General features: G+C 64.1%; 2 protein-coding genes across 2 annotated transcripts in view; one reads left to right on the top strand and one right to left on the bottom strand.

Moving 5' to 3' along the window:
• PGS1 (phosphatidylglycerophosphate synthase 1) overlaps positions 1 to 14,600 on the top strand; it is a 30,621-nt gene extending 16,021 nt beyond the window's left edge. Inside the window, exons 7-10 of the mRNA XM_037064374.1 lie at positions 125 to 646; positions 7,438 to 7,586; positions 10,598 to 10,726; positions 14,089 to 14,600. Coding sequence (XP_036920269.1) covers positions 125 to 646; positions 7,438 to 7,586; positions 10,598 to 10,717 — 791 coding nt within the window. The 3' untranslated portion in view covers positions 10,718 to 10,726; positions 14,089 to 14,600. The remainder of the gene's footprint in view (positions 1 to 124; positions 647 to 7,437; positions 7,587 to 10,597; positions 10,727 to 14,088) is intronic.
• The window catches only part of DNAH17 (dynein axonemal heavy chain 17), an 84,036-nt gene continuing 78,874 nt past the window's right edge, over positions 13,581 to 18,742 (bottom strand). Inside the window, exons 76-81 of the mRNA XM_037064365.1 lie at positions 17,964 to 18,143; positions 17,438 to 17,620; positions 16,259 to 16,441; positions 15,573 to 15,716; positions 14,994 to 15,219; positions 13,581 to 14,181 (exon numbers count right to left, since the gene is read on the bottom strand). Coding sequence (XP_036920260.1) covers positions 13,934 to 14,181; positions 14,994 to 15,219; positions 15,573 to 15,716; positions 16,259 to 16,441; positions 17,438 to 17,620; positions 17,964 to 18,143 — 1,164 coding nt within the window. The 3' untranslated portion in view covers positions 13,581 to 13,933. The remainder of the gene's footprint in view (positions 14,182 to 14,993; positions 15,220 to 15,572; positions 15,717 to 16,258; positions 16,442 to 17,437; positions 17,621 to 17,963; positions 18,144 to 18,742) is intronic.

Here is an 18,742-nt window from a genome sequence, read left to right as displayed (position 1 = left end):
CACTTGCCTGCGTGGCCGGGTACTCAGTGGAAATGCGCTCAGAACTGACCCGCTGTCGAGGGCTGGGCGGGAGTGCAGAGCTTCCATTTCTGCCCCTTCACTCCCCCTCCCTGTACCTTTCCAGGTGACCGGGCAGCGTACTGCAAGGCAGCCAACGCAAGGGTCATGGGTGTGATCGAGTCGGCACGGTCCCGCCAGCAGAGGCTGCACGCACAGACTTTCCATGGTGATGCCCTGATGCCGAGAGAAGACGCCGCAGCCGCGGGGGACCGCAGGCCTGCGCCTGACACCTGGATCTACCCCCTGATCCAGATGAAGCCCTTTGAGATCCAGATCGATGAGGTGGTCACCGAGGCCCTGCTGACCGAAGCTGAGCGAGGCGCCAGGGTCTTCCTCACCACTGGCTACTTCAACCTGACACAGACCTACATGGACCTGGTCTTGGGCACGCGGGCCGAGTACCAGATCCTGCTGGCCTCCCCGGAGGTGAACGGCTTCTTCGGGGCCAAGGGCGTGGCGGGCGCCATCCCGGCGGCCTACGTGCACATCGAGCGGCAGTTCTACCAGGCGGTGTGCGGCCTGGGGCAGCAGGAGCGCGTCCGGCTGCAGGAGTACTGGCGGAGGGGCTGGACCTTCCACGCCAAAGGTACAGGGGATGGCCCGGGCAGGGTGAGGCCACCCCCGCCCTGCCTGCGGATGGAGCCCTGCGGGCGTGTCCCACTCGTCCTGCTTGGTGTGTGTCCCTTAGGCAGAGTCACACACTCGTGCACTGGAAGTTCAAGTTCAAGACTGGGGTTGCTGGGTGGCAGCTTTGAAACCCGCCCACCTGGCTGCTCTCCACAGCAGCCGGGTGTGTGACTCGGTCTCTCCTCAGGGTGGGCGTCCTCCTGCTCTGGTCACACCTTTCTCAGGGACAGGACGGGTGGGGATTTGTGTTTGGCACTGAACAGCCCACACCATCGCCCTTTGTTGCCCTTTGTTTACAGCGGGGAAGGTCAGGGCTGTGCCCGTGGAGAGCTCGCATGGACGCTGCTGCCCCAGAATGGGCTGGCGCCTGGACCGCTGTTCGCTAGGACCCCTCTCAGGCGGTGGAGCAGCCTGCGTGTGGTGCATCCCAGGGGCACCGTGGGGGCGGGACTGGACCTGTGCTCTGCAGAGGGACCCTCACAACCCTGTCTGGTGGTCCCGAGTTCCGTGGGGAGGGGATGGTGCAGAGGCCGAGCTGCGAGTGGGGTGCCTGGCTGTCCTGACTCCTCTGGGGGGGCTCAGGAGCCTACTTGGCTCCTGTGCTGGTTCTAGAGGCTTTCGGAATAACTGACTGAGGACAGAGGGGCCGTGTGGCCTCGGTCCCCTGTCTGGGGATCCGGGCCGCAGGCGGCTGCGGCTCCTCTTCTGTGCTGTTCGACTGGAGGTGGTCTTGGACCCTTGGGCTGAAAACCCCCCAGGAGCTCACAGCGCCCCCTGTTGGGAGCCCGTGGTCAGGGGGCCGCCCCACGGGGCTGACCCCAGCCGGTGGCACTGGCCAGACCAGGCCCCAGGTCAGCTGTCTTGGCAGACAGGCCGGCCAGAGGAGGGGCGTGTAGAGAGCATTCCAGGGCTGGCTGGTGACTCGTGACTCTTGTCAACAGCAGCACTGCCGAAGGGTGGGGTTCTGGAGACAGAGCTGGGGGCTGGGGGTGGCAGGAGCCTCTTCACTTCCAGAGGCTGCGCGTGCACCTGGGGGGTGCACAGTGCTCATGCGTCTGCCCCGTGGCTCCCTTCGTGCGGGGCTGCTGTGGCTTGGGCCCCAGGCCGGCCAGGCCCCTCAGCCCCGACTCCTGTTGGCCGTTTCCCTGAAGCTGCTTCTCTGCAGTGACTCCCCAGTTACCGCTGAAACAGGAACACGCAGCCGGCTTTTCCAGTGCGGCGCGCCTTTTCCCGGACTGGCGACTCCCGCCACTCCCTCCCCCGCCCTCCTGTGGGCGGGGCCCCGGAGCACTTGGGGAGGCCAGGAATCCCAGGGCGTGCTTGTGCCTGTGCGGGAGGGAGGGAGGGAGGGAGGCGGGAGGTGAGGAAAGGAATGAATGGGGGAGGGTGTGTGGAGAAGGGACCTCCTGGGAGAGCCAGGTGCTGGTCTGCAGTCATTTGGGGCTGTGGTGAGAGGCGGGGCCCTGCTCGATGGCCATAATTGGCAGTGGGGGTCTTAAGCCAGCCTTATTTTCTCTCTCTGCTTTTGATGGGCACAGTCCCCAGCGCAGCCCGGGAGTGGTGCAGCCTGTGTGCCTCAAGAGCAGGCAGACCGTCTGTGGCGTGGACCTGGGCGGTTGGAACCATGGGTTTTTTGCTGACACCTTCTGTAAGGGCCGTGCTCGGTACTGGCGGTGTGTCTGTCTGGGTGTGTCCGCGTTTGGACCCTGGAAAATTCCTGCCCGGGGCTGGGTGGCCATTACCACTGTTCCCCTCCCAGAGTGCCTGAGGACAGGCCAGGGCGGTTCTCAGGTCCCCCTGCTCCCAGGAGCCCACGGACAAGGAGAGTGAGTCGGGCCCCCTGCTCACTGCCTTTTGGTCCGAATACTGCATTCCCTTGGGCGCCGTGGACTCACCGAGCGCTGTTGGCGGCCCCACAGGCCTGGTGTTGTGAGAAAGCTCTGCTTGGTCCCTGCCCACGGGAAGCTGGCCAGCCAGATGGGGATGAATGGCCTTTTCGTGGGGAGTGACCGCCCTGGGCAGCAGGTGCCAGACTGCAGTCCCCTCGGTGGCCTGCACGGGTGCAGGTGTGCCCTGCAGTGTTCTCTGAGTCTCAGCCCATTGGCAGTGCCGAGCGGAGGCTCAGGCCGTGCTGCAAAGCTGGTGCTGCTGGGGGCCTGGGCGGAGGTGTGCGACCGGCTGACTTCTCCGCAGACTGGGGTGCTCGTGTGGGTACTAGATCCAGCTGCCTCAGCGAGCCAGGGGGCTCCCACTGTTCAAAGGCCCCTGCTAGAGCAGGGGTATCAGCCTCCTTTTCACCGAGGCCACATCAGCCTCACGGCAGCCTTCCAAGGGCCGACTGTCATTTGGGGCTGTGTAAATGCAACTGCTCCTTAACCAGGGGCAAGGAGCCTTGCCGCCAGGTGGAAATAAGGTGCCGGCCGGATCAAACAAGGTGGTGGGCCAAGCCCGCGGGCCTGGTGTTTGCCGCCTGTGTGCTGGAGACTCTCTTGTGTCGTGGCTTGCGTGTTTTATCAGGTTTGGGTTTCCACAGAGGCCGCCTGTTGAGAACACTGAGGAGACCCGTGTAGACGTGAGTCAGTGGTGGGATTACTGCTCTTGGAGTCTTGGAGCGGCAGGACGTGGGGGCACTGCAGGGGTCACCACGGGCCCCGGGGTTCACATTCTTCACGTCTGGACGTCTTCTTTGCCGTGTAGGCGTCAGTGGCCAGGCAATGCGGTACATGGTAGCTCGCCGCGCAAGCTCTGTTCTTTTAACTGAAAGTTTCTGCTCTTCTGTTTGTTTTATTTGTTAGAAGTCTTCATTGTTTTAGAGCAGTTTTGGGTTCACAGTCAAATTGGGAGGAAGGCACAGAGGTTTCCCCTGTGCCCCCGTCCTGAGCGGAAGCGGCAAGCTGTGGGCACGCCCAGGCCGGTGCCCCTCCACGCCAGGTGGGGGTGGGGCAGGGCTCTGCCGTGGGCGTGCGCCTCAGGGCGGGGCTTGGAAGAAACTTGGATTCATCCGGGCCAAGTGCCCCAGGTCTGCGTGTGGCTGGGAGGGGCGTGGCGGGGGCTGGAGGGTTCTGGCTCTTGAGGACAGTGGCCTGTTAATGATGGTGAAGCTGTCACTCCCGTCCTGCCTCCCCGACAGGCTGCTGGGCAGTGCCGCCCGTTTGCCTGGTCCTGGTAGGTCTCATCCCACCTGGGAGCTGGCAGGTGTGCTCGCCCGAGGCTGAGCCTGCGCCAGCTCGGGGCCCCTGGAGGGCTCGGTGCTGCGCTGGCAGCTGACAGGCAGCGCCGTCCACTGGAGGAGCAGCTGTGACATCTTCTGACCCCTCCTGCTTGGGTAGGGTTGAGAGCCCCAGGATTTACTGCAGAATATTGTGGGGGGAGGAGGCAGTTTGGATTTTTCTGGGTATGTCCCCCAAAGAGGCCTCTGGCCCCGTGCCCGGGAGCCCCTGCCTTGCAGCCTTGGAGTGTGCTCCGGGGTCATCTAACGGTCAGTTGCTGGCAGGGCCTCGCTGTGCAGGCTGGCTCCCCAGGCCTTGGGCAAGGCGATGGGGCCAGGCCCTGGGCACAGGGCAGACCGACACTGCCCCCCAGAGGCTTACAGTGGAATGGGGCAGGTAGTGGGCAGGGGGTCCCATTCAGACACAGTGGCAGGTCCAGCGGGGTTCAAGGAGACGGCAGAAGAAGGGTCCCTGCTGACAGGGGTCTTGGGTGGGGGTGGAGGAGGGCCTCTCTGAGCGGGCGACACTGGAGCACAGAGACATGCAGCCGGACACTGAAAAGCCACGCTGGGTCCTGTGGGGGGCAGTGGTGTTGGAAGGTGGCTGGGGGTGGGGGTGGTCAGTGAGGGCTGGCACCATGCGGTCAGCGCTGTGGGAAGCCCTTGGTCCCCTGGTTCCCTCTTCAGAGTGAGGCTTCGCTGTGTGCGGAAGGCACTGTCGGCGTCCATGGAATAGAAGCAGGTGTCCCCCTTCCTCAAGGCAGGGCTCAGGGCGTGCAGCAGGTGGTCTGGGCCCATCAGCCTCTGGCCTCTGCTGCTTGCACCCCCATCGGCCACAGAGCTGCTCCCCAGGCCAGTGGTCCCTGGGACAGTGGAGACGCTGGGCCTGGGCCGAGGCACCAGGGCTCAATAGCGGATCTCAGGCTTGCTGGGAAGTGTCGCATTTACGGGTGGCGAGTGTGACCCCCGGCGCTCCTGACCCGAGGGGTGGAAGGCTCCAGAGTGCCCCCGTGCTTCCCCGCGCTGGGCCAGCACGCCTTGGTCTGGGAGGACCTTGCTCCCGGCTCCTGGGGCCCCGGCACTGGGAGGCCACCCGTTGCACCGTTTATGGTCTTTATCTTCCTGTTTTAAGGAGTTTGTTGTTGTTATTTTTTTATGTTTAGAGAGGGGGTAAGGGAGGGAGATCACTGAGAAACATTGACAGGCTGCCTCTCGGACATGCCCCTACCGGGACCACAACCCAGGCCTGTGCCCTGATTGGGAATTGAACCGGCAACCTTTCCCTCTGCAGGGTGACGCTCAGCCAGCTGAGCCACACGGGTCAGGGTGGTCTTTATCTCCTCCTGAGGGAAAAAGGTTCCAGTGGAACTAGATTCCAGAGGAAGTTGGTGGAGGCAGGCTCCCCAGCGGGGCCAGTGGGGTACAACCTGTGTGCCCGCTGTGACCCCAAGTCCTCGGCTAAAGTCCAGCCTGGGGGGGGGAGGTGGGGGAGGCCGGGGTGGCCACGGAAGAGGCAGTGGGGGTGGAAGCCCTTGTGGGTTGCTCTCCCAGGTTCCTGGGGTGGGTGGGGGGTGGGCGTTGGTGGCACCAGCAGGACCTCAGACTCACAGCATGTGAAGCACAGAGGGGTGGACACTGTGTTCGTGATGCTAGTTATTTTGGGGGGGCAGCAGTTAGGGAAAATGGGCCTTAAAAAGCTCCTCCAGGGGGTCGGCGATGAAAATGAGGTGAGAAGCAGAAGCGGAGGTGCCCGTGGGGGGGCCTGTCTGGGGGCGGCCATCGGCCCTGGGCTGCCTGGAAGGGAGTGGTCCGTGTTCACGCAAGTTCCACAGATAAAAGTGCCTGTGTGACCAGGCCCTTCAGACCCTGTGGTCCAGGAGCCTGGGATGGACACAGGGCAGCATGATTCATATCCGTCATAACCTTGGTCACCGACATGGGCGTCAGGCATCCCCTTCCTTGTCCCCACCCCGTCCTTCTCTGAGTGGCCCTAGGAGAGCTGACTGGTAAGTGGCCCTGAGCGGACCCAGAAGAGCTGGGGCAGTAATGGGCGGTGGCCAGTGCTGTCGCCCCTCTTCACCTGAGCCCAGTTGCCTGTCCCCTGGGCTGCAGGCCCTGCGGGCAGAGGGGCGGGGAGTCAGCAGGTGTGGGTGTGGAGGATGAGGGTGGCGTCTTGCTTGGCCCTCCCGGGCGGCTGCAGCAGAGGGCCAGGGCCAGCCTGGCCATGCCGGGGTCTGGGCGGGCAGGCAGCCCTGGTGGCGGCTCGGCAGTGACCCAGTGGGGTGGGCAGGTGGCGGAGTGACATGCACAAGCAAGCAAGCGGCTTTGATGTGGCCCTTGCCAGTGCGTGTGTAGGGTCAAGTGCGTTACAGGAAGAGGCAGCTGAGCATCGTCATTTCTTGCCCAAGATGTTCTTGGAAGTGCTCTTGCCCCGAGTGAGAATTAGGAAATGGCCTTCTATTTTAGGAGCTTGGTGTGTGTTACTCGTTGTTGATCGCTTGTGGCCATGGGCCCTTTGCAAAGGTCGTGCTGGCAGAGAGGCCGATGGGGTGGGAGAGTGCGAGGGGCTGCTGCGGGTAGGGCCCTGCCGAGGCCCTGCTGGGGCGGGGGGTTCTGGCTGAGTGTGCTTGATGCTGGTGTGCGTGCAGCCTGCAGGGAAGGGTGGGCCAGGTCCGGGCTCCCGAAGGAGGGATGCGGGCCAAGGCGGCCTGGTCCTGGGGGGCTTGGGGAAGAGTGTCTTTAGGAGCCGCGCTCGAGCGCTGGGCTGTGCCAGCTGGCCTGGCCCTGGGGGAGGAGGAGAGCAGGGGCCGCCTGTGTTCCAGTCCCTGTGAAGTTGTAGGTTCAGAGAGAACCTGTGATCCCCCTCACAGGGTGTCCCTGTGGTCATGTCAGACTGTACCCCATTCCCACGGTGGGGGGCAAAGCGGCCCCCTGCCACAGGGCCGAGTACACCATCGGGCCTCGCCTCTGAGTGCACCGCCAGCCCCGGGGCTGGTCCTCCGGGAGAAGGGCCTGTTGGGCTCTGCCCACCGGCCCCTAGTGGGTTAGGAGGCTGAGATGGGAGCACTGTTTGTCCCTCAGAGCACAGGGCCCCGCAGTCTTCAGGTGGGGCACCCTGTTCTTACCCCGCATCTCTGCCGCCGGCCCCTGGGGCTCAGGGAGGACGGGCCGAGGTCCAGCCCTGGGCTTGGCCGAGGCAGCCGAGAGAGCAGGGCCGCAGGGCCCTAGGCCCCGACACGGGGGAGGCCCGGACACGGGGGAGGCCCCGACACGGGCACCACCAGCCCCCTTCAGGGGCCACCGCAGCTGGCTGGGGACGGGCAGTGTGGCCCAAAGAGCAGGGCCCACCCAGTGAGCCCCTGAGGAGCAGCACCAGGCTGCCCGCAGCCCCTGGGGCTAGAAGGGGAAGCAGGCCTGGGGGAGCCGCGAGAGGGGGGTGACGGGTGGGGGGGCTGCTTCTCTCCCAGGTGGAGCGAGGCGCGGAGTGGCCTCCTGGGCGGCGCGGTGCTCACTCCTGTCTGCACCTTTCCTCTTCCCTGCAGGCCTCTGGCTGTACCTGGCAGGGAGCAGCCTGCCCTGTCTCACGCTGATTGGCTCTCCTAATTTTGGGTACAGGTCAGTGCACCGGGACCTGGAGGCCCAGATCGCCATCGTGACGGAGAGCCAGGCCCTGCAGCAGCAGCTTCACCAGGTTGGTCCGGCCAGAATGTCCCGGGAGAGGGGGCGGGGCGGGGTGCTCAGACCTGCCCCCGTCCTTGCGGTCCGAGGTGCCAGTGGCGCTGGTGTGAAGGAAACCTGCAGGGCCGTCTTTGGAGCTGCTCCTTGGAGGGCAGAGGACAGCGCTGTCCCCGATATGAACATAGTGGGGGGTTCCCCAGGGCCTCGGGCCGCCGAGGAGGGACGCGGGGCGGAGCAGGGAGAGCTCCAGCCGACACCCCATTGTTCCTGGAAAAGTGCCTCCCAGATGGGAGGGAGAGGCTGAGGGGTGGCGGGGGCAGTGTCCCCACAAGGGAGACACAAGTGGAGAGGGGCAGCTGGAGAAAGGAGACATTCCCAGAGGGTCGGCGGTGGTCTCGGCGCCTCCCCTGAATGACAGACTTATTATCTGTCTGAAGGACAGTCGCAGGAAGTTACTGGAGTTCATGAGGGATTTTGCGTGAGTGTCTGTGCCCGGTGCTGGCGGGTGTCCAAGGACACGGAGGGGTTCCCGAGTGTGTGAGCCCGGGCGGGGCTCTGGGCGGTGGGGACGCAGGTAACCCTGCTGCGGGCCTGACCCCCGAGGCTTCAGCTGGTGGCGTTGTGCAGCCTCTGTTCTCGAGTGTTTGGGAGTCACTGTTGCGAAATTGCTGGGGCCTTTGTGGACAGGAGGAAACGGTTCCCCGGATCAGCCTCCTGTGATCTGGGAACCTTGTCTGGCCGAGTGGGGCCATGGTGCCGGGAAGGGCTTATGAGCGGGGGCCACAGGAAGTGGCAGTGGTCATGCTCGGGGTGGCCACCCGGAGAATCCGATCTGCTCAGCAGCTTCCTGGCTACAGGGGGGCTTCCAGCAAATGACCAAGGAAACCCCGGCAGCGAGGTTCCAGCTGGGGACACTGGCCTCAGAGCCGAGCCGGTGTGAAAGGTCCCGTGTGCAGCTCCCGGTGGCAGCGAGCGGCGCCGGGCCCGGTCTCCGCCGTACAGAGCCGGCTGCCACAGACGCCTGCAGCGGGGGCCTGCGAGTCTCCGTGTGAGCTTGGCCTTGGGCCAGGCCGGATCTCATGGGCTGGGGCCGATTTAGGGGAGCAGCCCCCGGCCTGAGCCCTGGGCCCTGGGACTGCCTCTTCACCCCACTTCCTGATTAGGGGACTGAACCCACATCCTGGTTCTTGGGAAAGGCTGGGCTGGTTGTGGTCAGGAGCAGCTTTCCCAAGCGACGTGTTTGGGATGTTTTCTCTTTCTTCCCAAACCTGACTCCCCGGGGCTTTTGAGGGTGGGGGGCGGCAGGCCCTGCTGTCCCTTAGAGGCTGGTGTCTGGGCCTCAGAAATGCATACGTGTTTCCTGATGATTCCGCTTATGTGCCTACTGTTTGGGGACTGCAGCCGCCCCCCGGGAGGCCTGTCCAGTGCCCGACCCTGGGGCTGCCCAGCCACCCAGAAAGTCCCTGAAACCCCGCTGCCCGGGCCCTGCTCTGCAGCCGCCTCTGGAGCTCCGCTGGGGGCGCAGGAGGGGCACACTGGGGCCACAGTGGGCGCAGGGAGTGGGACGTGTTTTTATCAGAGCCCGGAGCGCCTCCCTTTGCCCAGCGCACACAGTTGACGCTGAAAGCTTCCTGGTTTTGTCCAGAGAACACGGTTTACCACTCGTGACCCCAGAAAAACTCCCACAAATGGCATTGTGACCTCGCTCAGCTGACTTCCTTCTCCTTCCGCATGTGGGGTCGGGGAGGAAACTCAAGTGTTTCTGGTAATTTAATTGGAATCTTGGCTGTGTATTCATTTGAAAACTTAAAGCCGGAGCTGGTCCGTGGAGACTTCTGCAAACCAGCCCCCCGAGACCAGAGCTGGCTTGTCTGTCAGCCAGGCTTCGGGTCCAGCAGCAGCCGCTGGCCCCGAGGGCCAGAGCTGGGGCAGGAAAGGGCACCCAGGTTTGGGGGCTGCGCAGACCCGGGCCGGAGAGTGTCACTTCCTTGGCCCTGGGCCCCCTGCCCTGGGCGGTGGACTCAGATCTGGTTCTGTAAGGCTCTTCCGGGGCCGGAGGGGCTGTCAGGGACAGCCTTCGTCCCTGCCCCGGGGCATGTGTCACCGAGCGTCTGGGTGCTGGCCCTGCAGTGGACAGATCATCTCCGTAGCCAGGGCCGTGCCGTGGGGTCCCGCCGTGGTGTTTGGTGGGGGGGCTCACAGCCGGGGCAGGGAGGTCTAGGAGGGGCCTTGGCCCCTGCGGCTGTCGTTTCTGAGATGGTCCCGCTTCCGCTGGCCGTCCACGCAGTCTTTGATGAGGCTGAGAAATATGTTGTTGAGTGCACCGCCAGCCGGAAGCATCAGCAGACCCGGGCACTGCCTGGTCGCGCCGGCCCCGTCTCCGTCCCGTGGGCTGGCGGAGAAGCAGACCCTGGGTCTGGGTTCACGATGTTAGGCTTACGTGTGTGGCTTCACGCGCAGCGTCTTTTTGCTGAGTGTGCTGTGCACTTTCTTGTGTTTTTAGAGGAATGTTCTGGGACACGGCCACCCGCGGAGAGTGCTGGGCTGTCCTCCGGGTGTGTCGTATTCCAGTGGCTGCCGGGCACCGGGTGGTTCCCGGTTGTCCCTGGCTCTGTGGGTGCAGTGAGAGGCTCTGTGTGGAGCCCTCAGCCCGAGGCTGCATGCGGCCCTTCCGAGGGGTCAGGCCTTGGGGGTGGTGCTTCCGGAGCTGCTGCGGGCCCCTGGCTGCCTCGGGGGATGGCGCTGCGGGCGCTCGGCCATCTCCTTTGAAAAACGGCCCTGATGGGTGGCACCTGTCAGCAAGGGTGGACTTTTAAGCGTCTTTTCCACGAGCCGCGTGTCTCGGATGCTGAACTGCCTGTTCCACTCACGTCTCAGTCTCCTAGGTTCAGGAACACGGGCTTCTCAGCTTTTCTCAGGAGTGTTTAGAGGGGACCCTGTGCACCTGTTCGTGGACACGGGGCCAGGGGCCACGTTGTTCGGGGCCCCGGGCAGCTCCTGACCCCGTCGGTTCCTCTTCCGCAGGAGCAGGAACAGCTGTACCTGAGGTCGGGTGCGGTGTCCTCTGCCACCTTCGAGCAGCCAAGTCGGCAGGTGAAACTGTGGGTGAAGATGGTGACCCCACTCATCAAGAACTTCTTCTGAGGACCACAGGTGCTGCCTCTCCGTGTGCACGGTTCCTGGGGACTAGTGGGGTGGGGGGTCCCGCCTGGGAGGGGGTCCCGCCTGGGAGGGGGTCCCGCCTGGGAGGGGGTTGCTGTGTATGTCTCTTGCGCCGAGGATGCTGAATGGGGCCACCTTCCCCGTTCCGTCAGGTAGCAGGCTGGCCAGGGTGGTCAGCGTCCCAGGGGCCAGGGCCTGGTGACCTCGGGACACAAGGGGAGACCCTGTGTGCCGCCCTGGAAGCCGAGCAGGTGCTGGGAGGGCAGGGTCGGGAGGAGGGGATGCTCAGCCCGGGAGGCCTGGCTCACAGTCGGGCTGGGCCTCTCTGGGGTTAGGGGTTAGATCCCCAGAGCCCGGTCTCGGCTCCTTGCCGATCCTGTGCCGTGTGCCACGGAGGCGCTGTCATGAGCCAGCTCTGGTGACGGGGCACACGCACCCCGCCCATCGAGAGAACTGCCCGGGTGTGGGGGCGCGGTGAGCAGGGCACGGCCATTGTGAGTGGCAGGTGTCCCCCAGCTATCCTCTGTGTCCTGGGCCCTGCAAGTTCAGACGCCACCCACAGATGCGCCTTATGGGCTCAGGCCCTGGCGGCACTGGCCTGGTGGGTGGCAGTGGTGGGGCCTGGGGCTCATGGGGAAGGGCGAGAGAGACGGGTCGGAGAGGAGAGCGCAGGGCGGGGAGGCCGGGCATGCGCGGTGTTGGTGCCGCTCGGTGTTCACAGTGTGGGTTCCTTCGGGTCCCCCTGGAATATAAAGGCTTTAAAAAACCCCAACCCCCAAACATGCCATCAGTATCGCACCTGCCTAAAACGTTAAGCAGGAATTCCTTTGGGCCGTGAGGTGCCTGGAAGGGGCTCGAAACGCCAGTTGGTTTTTTAAGTATTTTTTTTTCTTTCAATTTCTTGGTGGCTTTGACCGAGGTCTGGATAGGGCCCCTGCTTTGTGATCGGTGACGTGTTACCCAAGTCCTGTTTAATGCGTGGGTTTCTTTTGTTTTCCTTGAAACCTCTTTGTTGAAGAATGAACCTCACTTTTGTTGGGTTCACTTAAAACGCTACTGCGTCACCTCCTCAGCATGTCATGGGTGCTCGTCAAAGGCCAGGGTGCCCCGTCACCCATCTCCAGGTGCCGGGACCCACTCAGAGACAGGCCTCCTGGGGGTGAGATGGAGCCCCGTCCCTGTGTGCTGCCTCCTGGGGGCTGGTGCCACCGAGGGCCCCTCGCTGGCCCTTGAGGACGGGCTGGCCCAGCCGCACAGCCAGGCCTGGGTGTGCTCCAGGCAGCTCCAGGGCTGGGGCTGGAAGTGGGTGGTGGCCGGACACACTTCCCTGGGGCCGGAGCACGTGAGGGAGCCCTGTTTACCTTGCAACTAGTTAGTAAACTGTCCTGTGGGACAGTTGGATCAGAGAGGCCAAAAGAATGTGCCAGGGCCGGGCTCTGTTTGGAGAGAGGCTTTGGGTGAGCAGTGCCACACCCCCAGGGTATGTGGGGCCCCGCCCATCTCCTTCCTTTGCCTCCGCTAATTACCTTCCATACAGCCCCAGGCAGGTCTCTGCCCCCCCCCCCCCAGGAGCTCTCCCCAGACCTCGGCTCTCTGGAAGTTTGCAGAGAACTCTGTCAGCCCACAGTGTGTTGTGTGATACGACTGTTTTAGGCCCTGAAGGCAAAATTGGGAAAACTTCCCGTTTTGTGGTTATTACCAGGGATTCAGAATGAGTTGCTTGGGGGCCCGGCCTGTTCCTCTCCGGCTCCCCCCACAGCTGTCCCTCTGGCCTGCACGTGAAGGGCTGCAGTGACCCCTCCTGGCCGGCAGACGTGGCAGCTGGGCAGTCAGGCTCCTGGCCCCGCCCCCCGCCGCAGCCCTGCCTCCGGGCCCAGGATGCTTGGTCAATCGGTTGTGATTCAGGGCTTCCAGGGCCGCCCGCTGAGCCACAGTCTGTGGGCCCTCTGGGTTCCGACTTACCTGGCGTTCGTGGGCCCCACTAGCAGCCTCCCTGTGCCCCCTGCTTCCTAGTTTGTCCCCTCATGCCTGCGCCCCACAGCCCTAGCCAGCCCCCTCTGGCAGCCTGGCCACCTGCTGCCAGATACTGAGTTGGTGGTTCTGGGGGCAGCTTATCAGGACCACAGGCCTCAGCTGGGTGTGTCCCAGGGCAGCCCCCCATTCCCCTGGGACAGGAGCCCCGAGTGAGGAGGGGCGGCCACTCCCCCCCTTGCACCTTCCCCCTTGGCCACTGCACGCAGCCACTGGTGTGTCCCAGTTGGGTCCCTTAACTCCGTCCACCTGGACAGGGTTGGGGACCCAACCCAACCCGTGGGGTAAGGGACTTGCCCCCGGGCTTATTCCTGGCACCACAGGCGTTGGTGGAGAGGCCTCCTCGCTGGTCTGGATCAAGGTCCCTTCGCTGTTTGAAGGCAGTGCTGTCTAGCCTGGCGACCCGCCGGGCTCGCCCGGGTTGTCAGTGAGACCTCTGGAGGCATGCGCCGTGGGGCACAGGGTGGGGACTGGAGACGAGGAAGGTGAAGTGCTGCCCAGTGGGAAAAGGGGGCTTGGGGACTTGGGGTTTTTGTGTGACTGTCCAGGACAGTCATGGCTAAGCTGGTCCCTGTTCCCAGTGGTTTGGGGACGTGGGCAGTGGAGGGAATGTGCTTCAGCTGTGTGGAAACGGCTCCTCTGAGAATGTGGGGGGGCACTGCTGGAACCGAGATGGGGATGAGGGTGCCCTGGGGGACTGTGGGCATGGCAGCTCCTGTCCTCCCATGGGGGTCATTGGCTCACAGCCAGGCTGCCGGCGTGGTGGCCGAGCCCTGACCCTCAGTGCTGCTGGTGGGAGGAGATTAACTTGACTGGCCCTCTGGGGAGATCAGGACGGGGTGTTTGGTCCCTGGGACACTTGCCCTGGAGGCTAGGAATCGGCTCCTGTCCCCAAGCCTGTGCAGGGCCCTTGGTGGCCATCAGGTGCTGGTGTGAAGCCGCTTGGGTGACTCAGACACAACTTGGTGACACTGGTGCTTTAATTGGCCCGCATCCCCTTCCACGCTGCCCCCGCCCTCCGCACTCAGGTGCCCGTGGCTCTAAGGGGCCCTGGTTACTTAGGGGAACGGAAGGCACCTGCGGCTGCTACAAGATCCAGTGCTGGTCGCAGGATGGGGTTTCTGGTGGTCAGCACGACCAGTGGAGAGGGTCCGGCCGGGCTGCGGGCTAGGCCTGCAGGAGCAGTGCCACGGCCGCCAGCACCCACTTGGAAGCCTTCTCTTTGGTCTTCAGGTTAAAGGTCCAGACGTAGGTGGGGCCGCGTACACGTGTTTTGTACACGGGACACTCATACATGTTCTTGGTCTCCATGCGGTCCACAGGGATGGCCTTAACGAAGATGACCGGCATGGCTGGCGTCAGCTCCTTCAGCCGCGCCTCGGCGATGACTCCAGTCTGGGTGTCCCAGCGAGCCCCTGCGAGACAGTGCTGGCCGTGAGCCGGGGGAGGCCGTTGTCTGCCCTGGCCCCGCCCCTACGCGTACCAGCCGTGGCCGGCTTGCCAAGGGCACAGGACCCGTAAACGTGGGGCTGTAGACCGGACGTCGCGGGGGGCGCGTGCGACTGCCTCTGTCCATGGCACACCGGGCACACACTCCGCGCTCGCCCCATCGCTCACTCCTGATGCTCGGAGCCTCGTCCCCGGCCCGTACTCAGTGCAGGCCAGCACCGCTTTGCGTGAGTCATGGGGTCAGGAGCCCCGGCTCCACCCCCGCGCCCTCAGTCCTGTGCAGCCTCCACATGTGCCCGGGCCACTGTCTGTCCCCACCTCGGTGATGGTTATGTTATGTTTCCTGTCTGCAATTAATTTCGAAATAAATACGGAGGAGGGCAGCGTGCCTGTCGGTGGTGATGGGGGAGGGGCCCCTGACATGGCGCAGGGCGGCCCCACTCGCTCAGCAGGACGGGCTGGCCCTTGGCCAGGGTGGTGCCGAGGACACGGCTTCCCCCTCCTGCTGCTCAGCCCTGGCCCTCCTACCACTCCCCCACCAAAGGCACCTCTGCCCTGGGGTCCCCGCCCCCAGGCCTGGGGGGCCGAGTCCCTCCTCTCAGACGGGGCCTCCCGTGGGGGCGAGCCTGCTCCTTGCCTGGAGAGCCGAGTTTCCATCCCCCAGGCCTGTCTGCGGGACCCTGTCTCTGGTCTGCTCGGAGCGCCTGTCCCCCGCTCCTGGCACGGCCAGCTGTCGTGACCGAGAGCTGGTCCCGGGCCCCTGGGCTGCGCCCCTTACCTTCCATGAACAGCCCGTACACGTAGGAGCCCTCGCGGGGTGGGGCGGTCACATCCTCCCGGTTCTTTTTGGTCACCTCCACAGACAGACACATCCTGTCCAGCGGCCACTCGTTCTTCCTGGCCATGGACTGCATGATGGCCGTGAGGAAGGACTGCGGGTTGAAGAAGCCGGCAAGCCAGACGGCGGTGGGCAGGGCAAAGTCCGTCGTCCAGGCCTCGAGCTCCTGCGAGGAGGGAGGCAGGCTGGTCCCTCGGGGCCTCCACCAGCCCTTTGGCAGGGCGCGCGAATGGTGCCTTGGGGCCCATGGCCTGGCTTCCTTTCTGGCTCCGATTTACATGGGGGAGCGGGACCGAGGTGGGCAGGCCGCACGCTGGGGAGGACATGGGGACTTGCAAGAGGCTTTTGCTTCAGTCACCTGGCCGCTTCTAGACGGCACGGTGGCTTCCTGAGCCCCGTTGGCGCCAGGTCTCTGCTCGTGGGTCGGTGGGAGCTGCTCGCGCTTCCGTCCTCCCTTCCCGGCAGGCTGGCGCCCCGGGCCCACTCTGACCAGGCCCCGCGTCGCCCCCGCCCGCTCACCCTGATACGTTGCAGCAGGTCGGCGTACCAGGCCGCCAGGCCCATCATGGAGGGGTAGGCCCGGGCCACCCACGTGTCGGGCACGGTGTCGTAGAACAGAGCCGTGGACAGGTCTTCCATGTCAGTGGTGATGGTCAGCTCCCCCTGAGGGACAGACAGGCAGGCAGGGCTGTGCCACTCGGCTTGTTGTGGGGCTGTCAGCCACGGGCCGGGTTTCACTGGCTCTGGGCAAGGCGGGGCGCCACTCGTGTGTGTGTGTGTGTGTGTGTGTGTGTGTGTGTGTGTGTGTGTTGATGTAGCTGCGTGTGGGATGTGGGTCACTGTGCTGCTGCTGCGGACACCCCATGGGGGTCACACTGGTGCCTCCTGCTGGGGACAGCCTACTCTGGACGCCCTCAGCTCCACCCCAGGGAGGCAGGGCCAACACCGCTGGGTGGAGCCACCCAGTCACCTGCAGACGGTCATTTGTTTTGCAGTTGAGGTGGTGAGTCAGCCTGCAGAGCCAGCCCGATCCCTACAATGTGTCCCCAGGCCTGCTGACCCTTCAGTGGCCAGCCCTATGTCTGCAGCACGTGTCCGGACCCAGCTGACCCCTTGGTGGCCGGTCCGACTCTTGTCACAGGTGTCCGGGGCCAGCCTAATCTCCATGGTGTGTCTGGGGGCCCACTGGCCCCTGTGTCTTTTACCTTCAGCCCCAAGTTCAGCTCCTTCAGTGAACGACGCATCTCGTTGGTTAGGATGTTCATTCGCTCACATTCCTGAAAGGCAACCACCACGTAGGGGGTCTTCTCGGCCGCCTTGGCCATGATCTCGGCCATGTTGAACATCTCTGGGGTCTTCTCGAGGATCTCATCCAGCACGGCCTTCACCTGGAAGTCGGTCCCCGGCAGCCCTGTCACTGCCCATCTGCCCTCTGGCATCAAGGCCAGGAGCCTCCCCCCCCCCCACCCCCCCGCCGTTCCCAGCCCCGAATCTGGGAGCAAGGGCAGTGGAGTTGCCCAAAAAACGACCACGTCTGATGAGGGGAAGGGAATCTCAGCCAACAGGCTCTGAGTGTCCTGGCCTTCAAACACTCGGCCTCCTCCCCTGTGGGGTCACTGGGTGGCCATGGGGCTGGACTCTGTCCTCTACATTGGCCGTCTGCAGGAGCAGGCCTGCCCGGTGGCCAGATGCGTTCCCTGCCTGTCAGGAGACTTGTGGTTTCTATCTTTAGACCAAGAAAATGGTTACGGGGGCCTAATAGCACTGAGGGTCTTCCAGGCAAGAATTTGTTTTCCAACCCTGGCCAGTGTGGTTCAGTGGTCTGAGTACTGGCCTGTGAACCAAAGAGTCGCCAGTTCTATTCCCAGTCAGGGCGTGTGTCTGGGCTGTGGGCCTGGTCCCCAGTTGGGGGCGCACGAGAGGCCACCTTTCTCACCCTTTCTCCCTCCCTTCCCCTCTCTCTAAAAATAAACCAATAAAGACCTTAACAAAAAAATCTGGTCTCTTTCCCTGGAAGCCCACGACTTGGCTGGTTGTTAGCAGCGAATGTCTAGGACACGTTACAAAGAGCAGAGGGGTGACACCTGCTGAGGCGGCTGAGGTAGGCTGGCCATGTGGGGACACACTAAGCGTCCCGACGGCCTCAGAGCTGAGCTGCTCTGCTCTGGGTGCTCGTGGGGCTGCCCACTGCCACCACCATCTGCATGACTCGGGGGCCGTCCCGGGGTCCGCGTGCGGAGGGCGTGCTTGGCCCAGGGCTCCCCGGGCCCGTGAGGCTGCACCGCCGGGAGTCTCTGGTTCTGAGGTCTGAGTGTGGCTGCCCACTGGTTCCAAGGGCCACTGCCAACTGGGGGCCCACATCCTGGCTCACGTGAGGCTCCTACCTTCTCCTCGCGAGACACGCCGGTGCCAGCGCCCGAGTCCGTCTCCTTGGGCTGCATTTCCAGAACAGTGCGGAACAGCTTCTCCGAGGTGACCGTCAAAAAGCCAATCTCTGCATTGGGGTGCAGGCCATACAGGTAGGGACTCTCGGGGGGCAGGTTCTCGTTGATGTACTCGTGGTACCCCTGAGAAGGGCAGCAGGTCAGCAGGCTGCCCAGGCAGACCTGCGCTGGCCGGGCCTTCTTACCAGAACACTCCACCCCCATCTTGCTCTCCGCACACACCTGCGGCCCCGACCCTCCTTCCTGGGGCGCTCCCCTTTGCTCTGCAGCTACTGAACTGACCGCCCCCTGCCCAGAAGCCGCATTTCAAATTCTCTTTGGTGCCCTGACTTCTCACTCAGTGACTGATGTCCCACTGGCGGCATCTTGCTGGGCACCGGCCAGGACGCAGTTGCCCTCTGGCGCCGGGCCTCATGGAGTGAGTCCATGTTTAACGGGTGGTCCGTCCTCTGGAAGCCCTCCTCACCTTGTAATCCAGGTTGGGGGGGATCTGAAACCCGGGGGCCAGCTGGACCTCCCCCTCCAGCATCTCCACCCGGATGTACTCCAGCAGATAGGTCCTGCAGAGTCGCCGGTCCCAGTCGTCCGTGATGTGGCCACCGTACATGATTTCTCCAAAAAGGTAGCGGAGGTCGTCCCAGGGCACCTTGCAAGAGAGGGTGGAGGCAGTTCTGGGAGTGCCCGACCCTCCACCTGCATCAGTGTGAGGCCCACCCCTGCACAGTCCCTGCACAGTGGTGTCTTACCCACGCACCAGGGTCACCTGTGTCCCTTATCACCGGGCTGGGGCTTGCTGCCTCCCCACCCTGGTGCATCTGACTCCGGTGGCAGGGGACAGCCCCTGGCTTTCTGTACTTTGTGACTTCACCGGAGCCCTGCTGGTGCCCCGAGCGCCTCTGGCCCCAGCTCGCCCCCTGCACGTTCCTCCCGTGTCCGCCATGCTCTGAGGCATGGGGCCCCCTGTGACTCCTCCCCTCCACCTCCACTTTCAGCAAAGTAGTTCGATGCTACAGCTGCTGGGTTTTGACTCCCGAGCACCGTGTGTGGCTTTCTGGCCATGAAGTCCAGCTCGTCTGGTCCAGGGGTGGGGGTCTCCCTTCGGGTCTCATGGACAGTGCCCCGGCCCCCAGTCCCCTCACACATCCTCCCCTTCCCAGCAGCTCTGAGCCCACACGGCCTCAGGGCTTTGCAGCCCAGCACAACCAGCTGCGAGCACGTGACCACTGACCAGAGCCTGGACGCCCC

This window comes from Sturnira hondurensis, unplaced genomic scaffold, assembly GCF_014824575.4.
Source record: "Sturnira hondurensis isolate 20B ecotype Veracruz unplaced genomic scaffold, ASM1482457v3 Scaffold0001221, whole genome shotgun sequence".
Taxonomy (NCBI): Eukaryota; Metazoa; Chordata; class Mammalia; order Chiroptera; family Phyllostomidae; genus Sturnira; species Sturnira hondurensis.
This window is presented reverse-complemented; position numbering and strand designations above follow the sequence as displayed.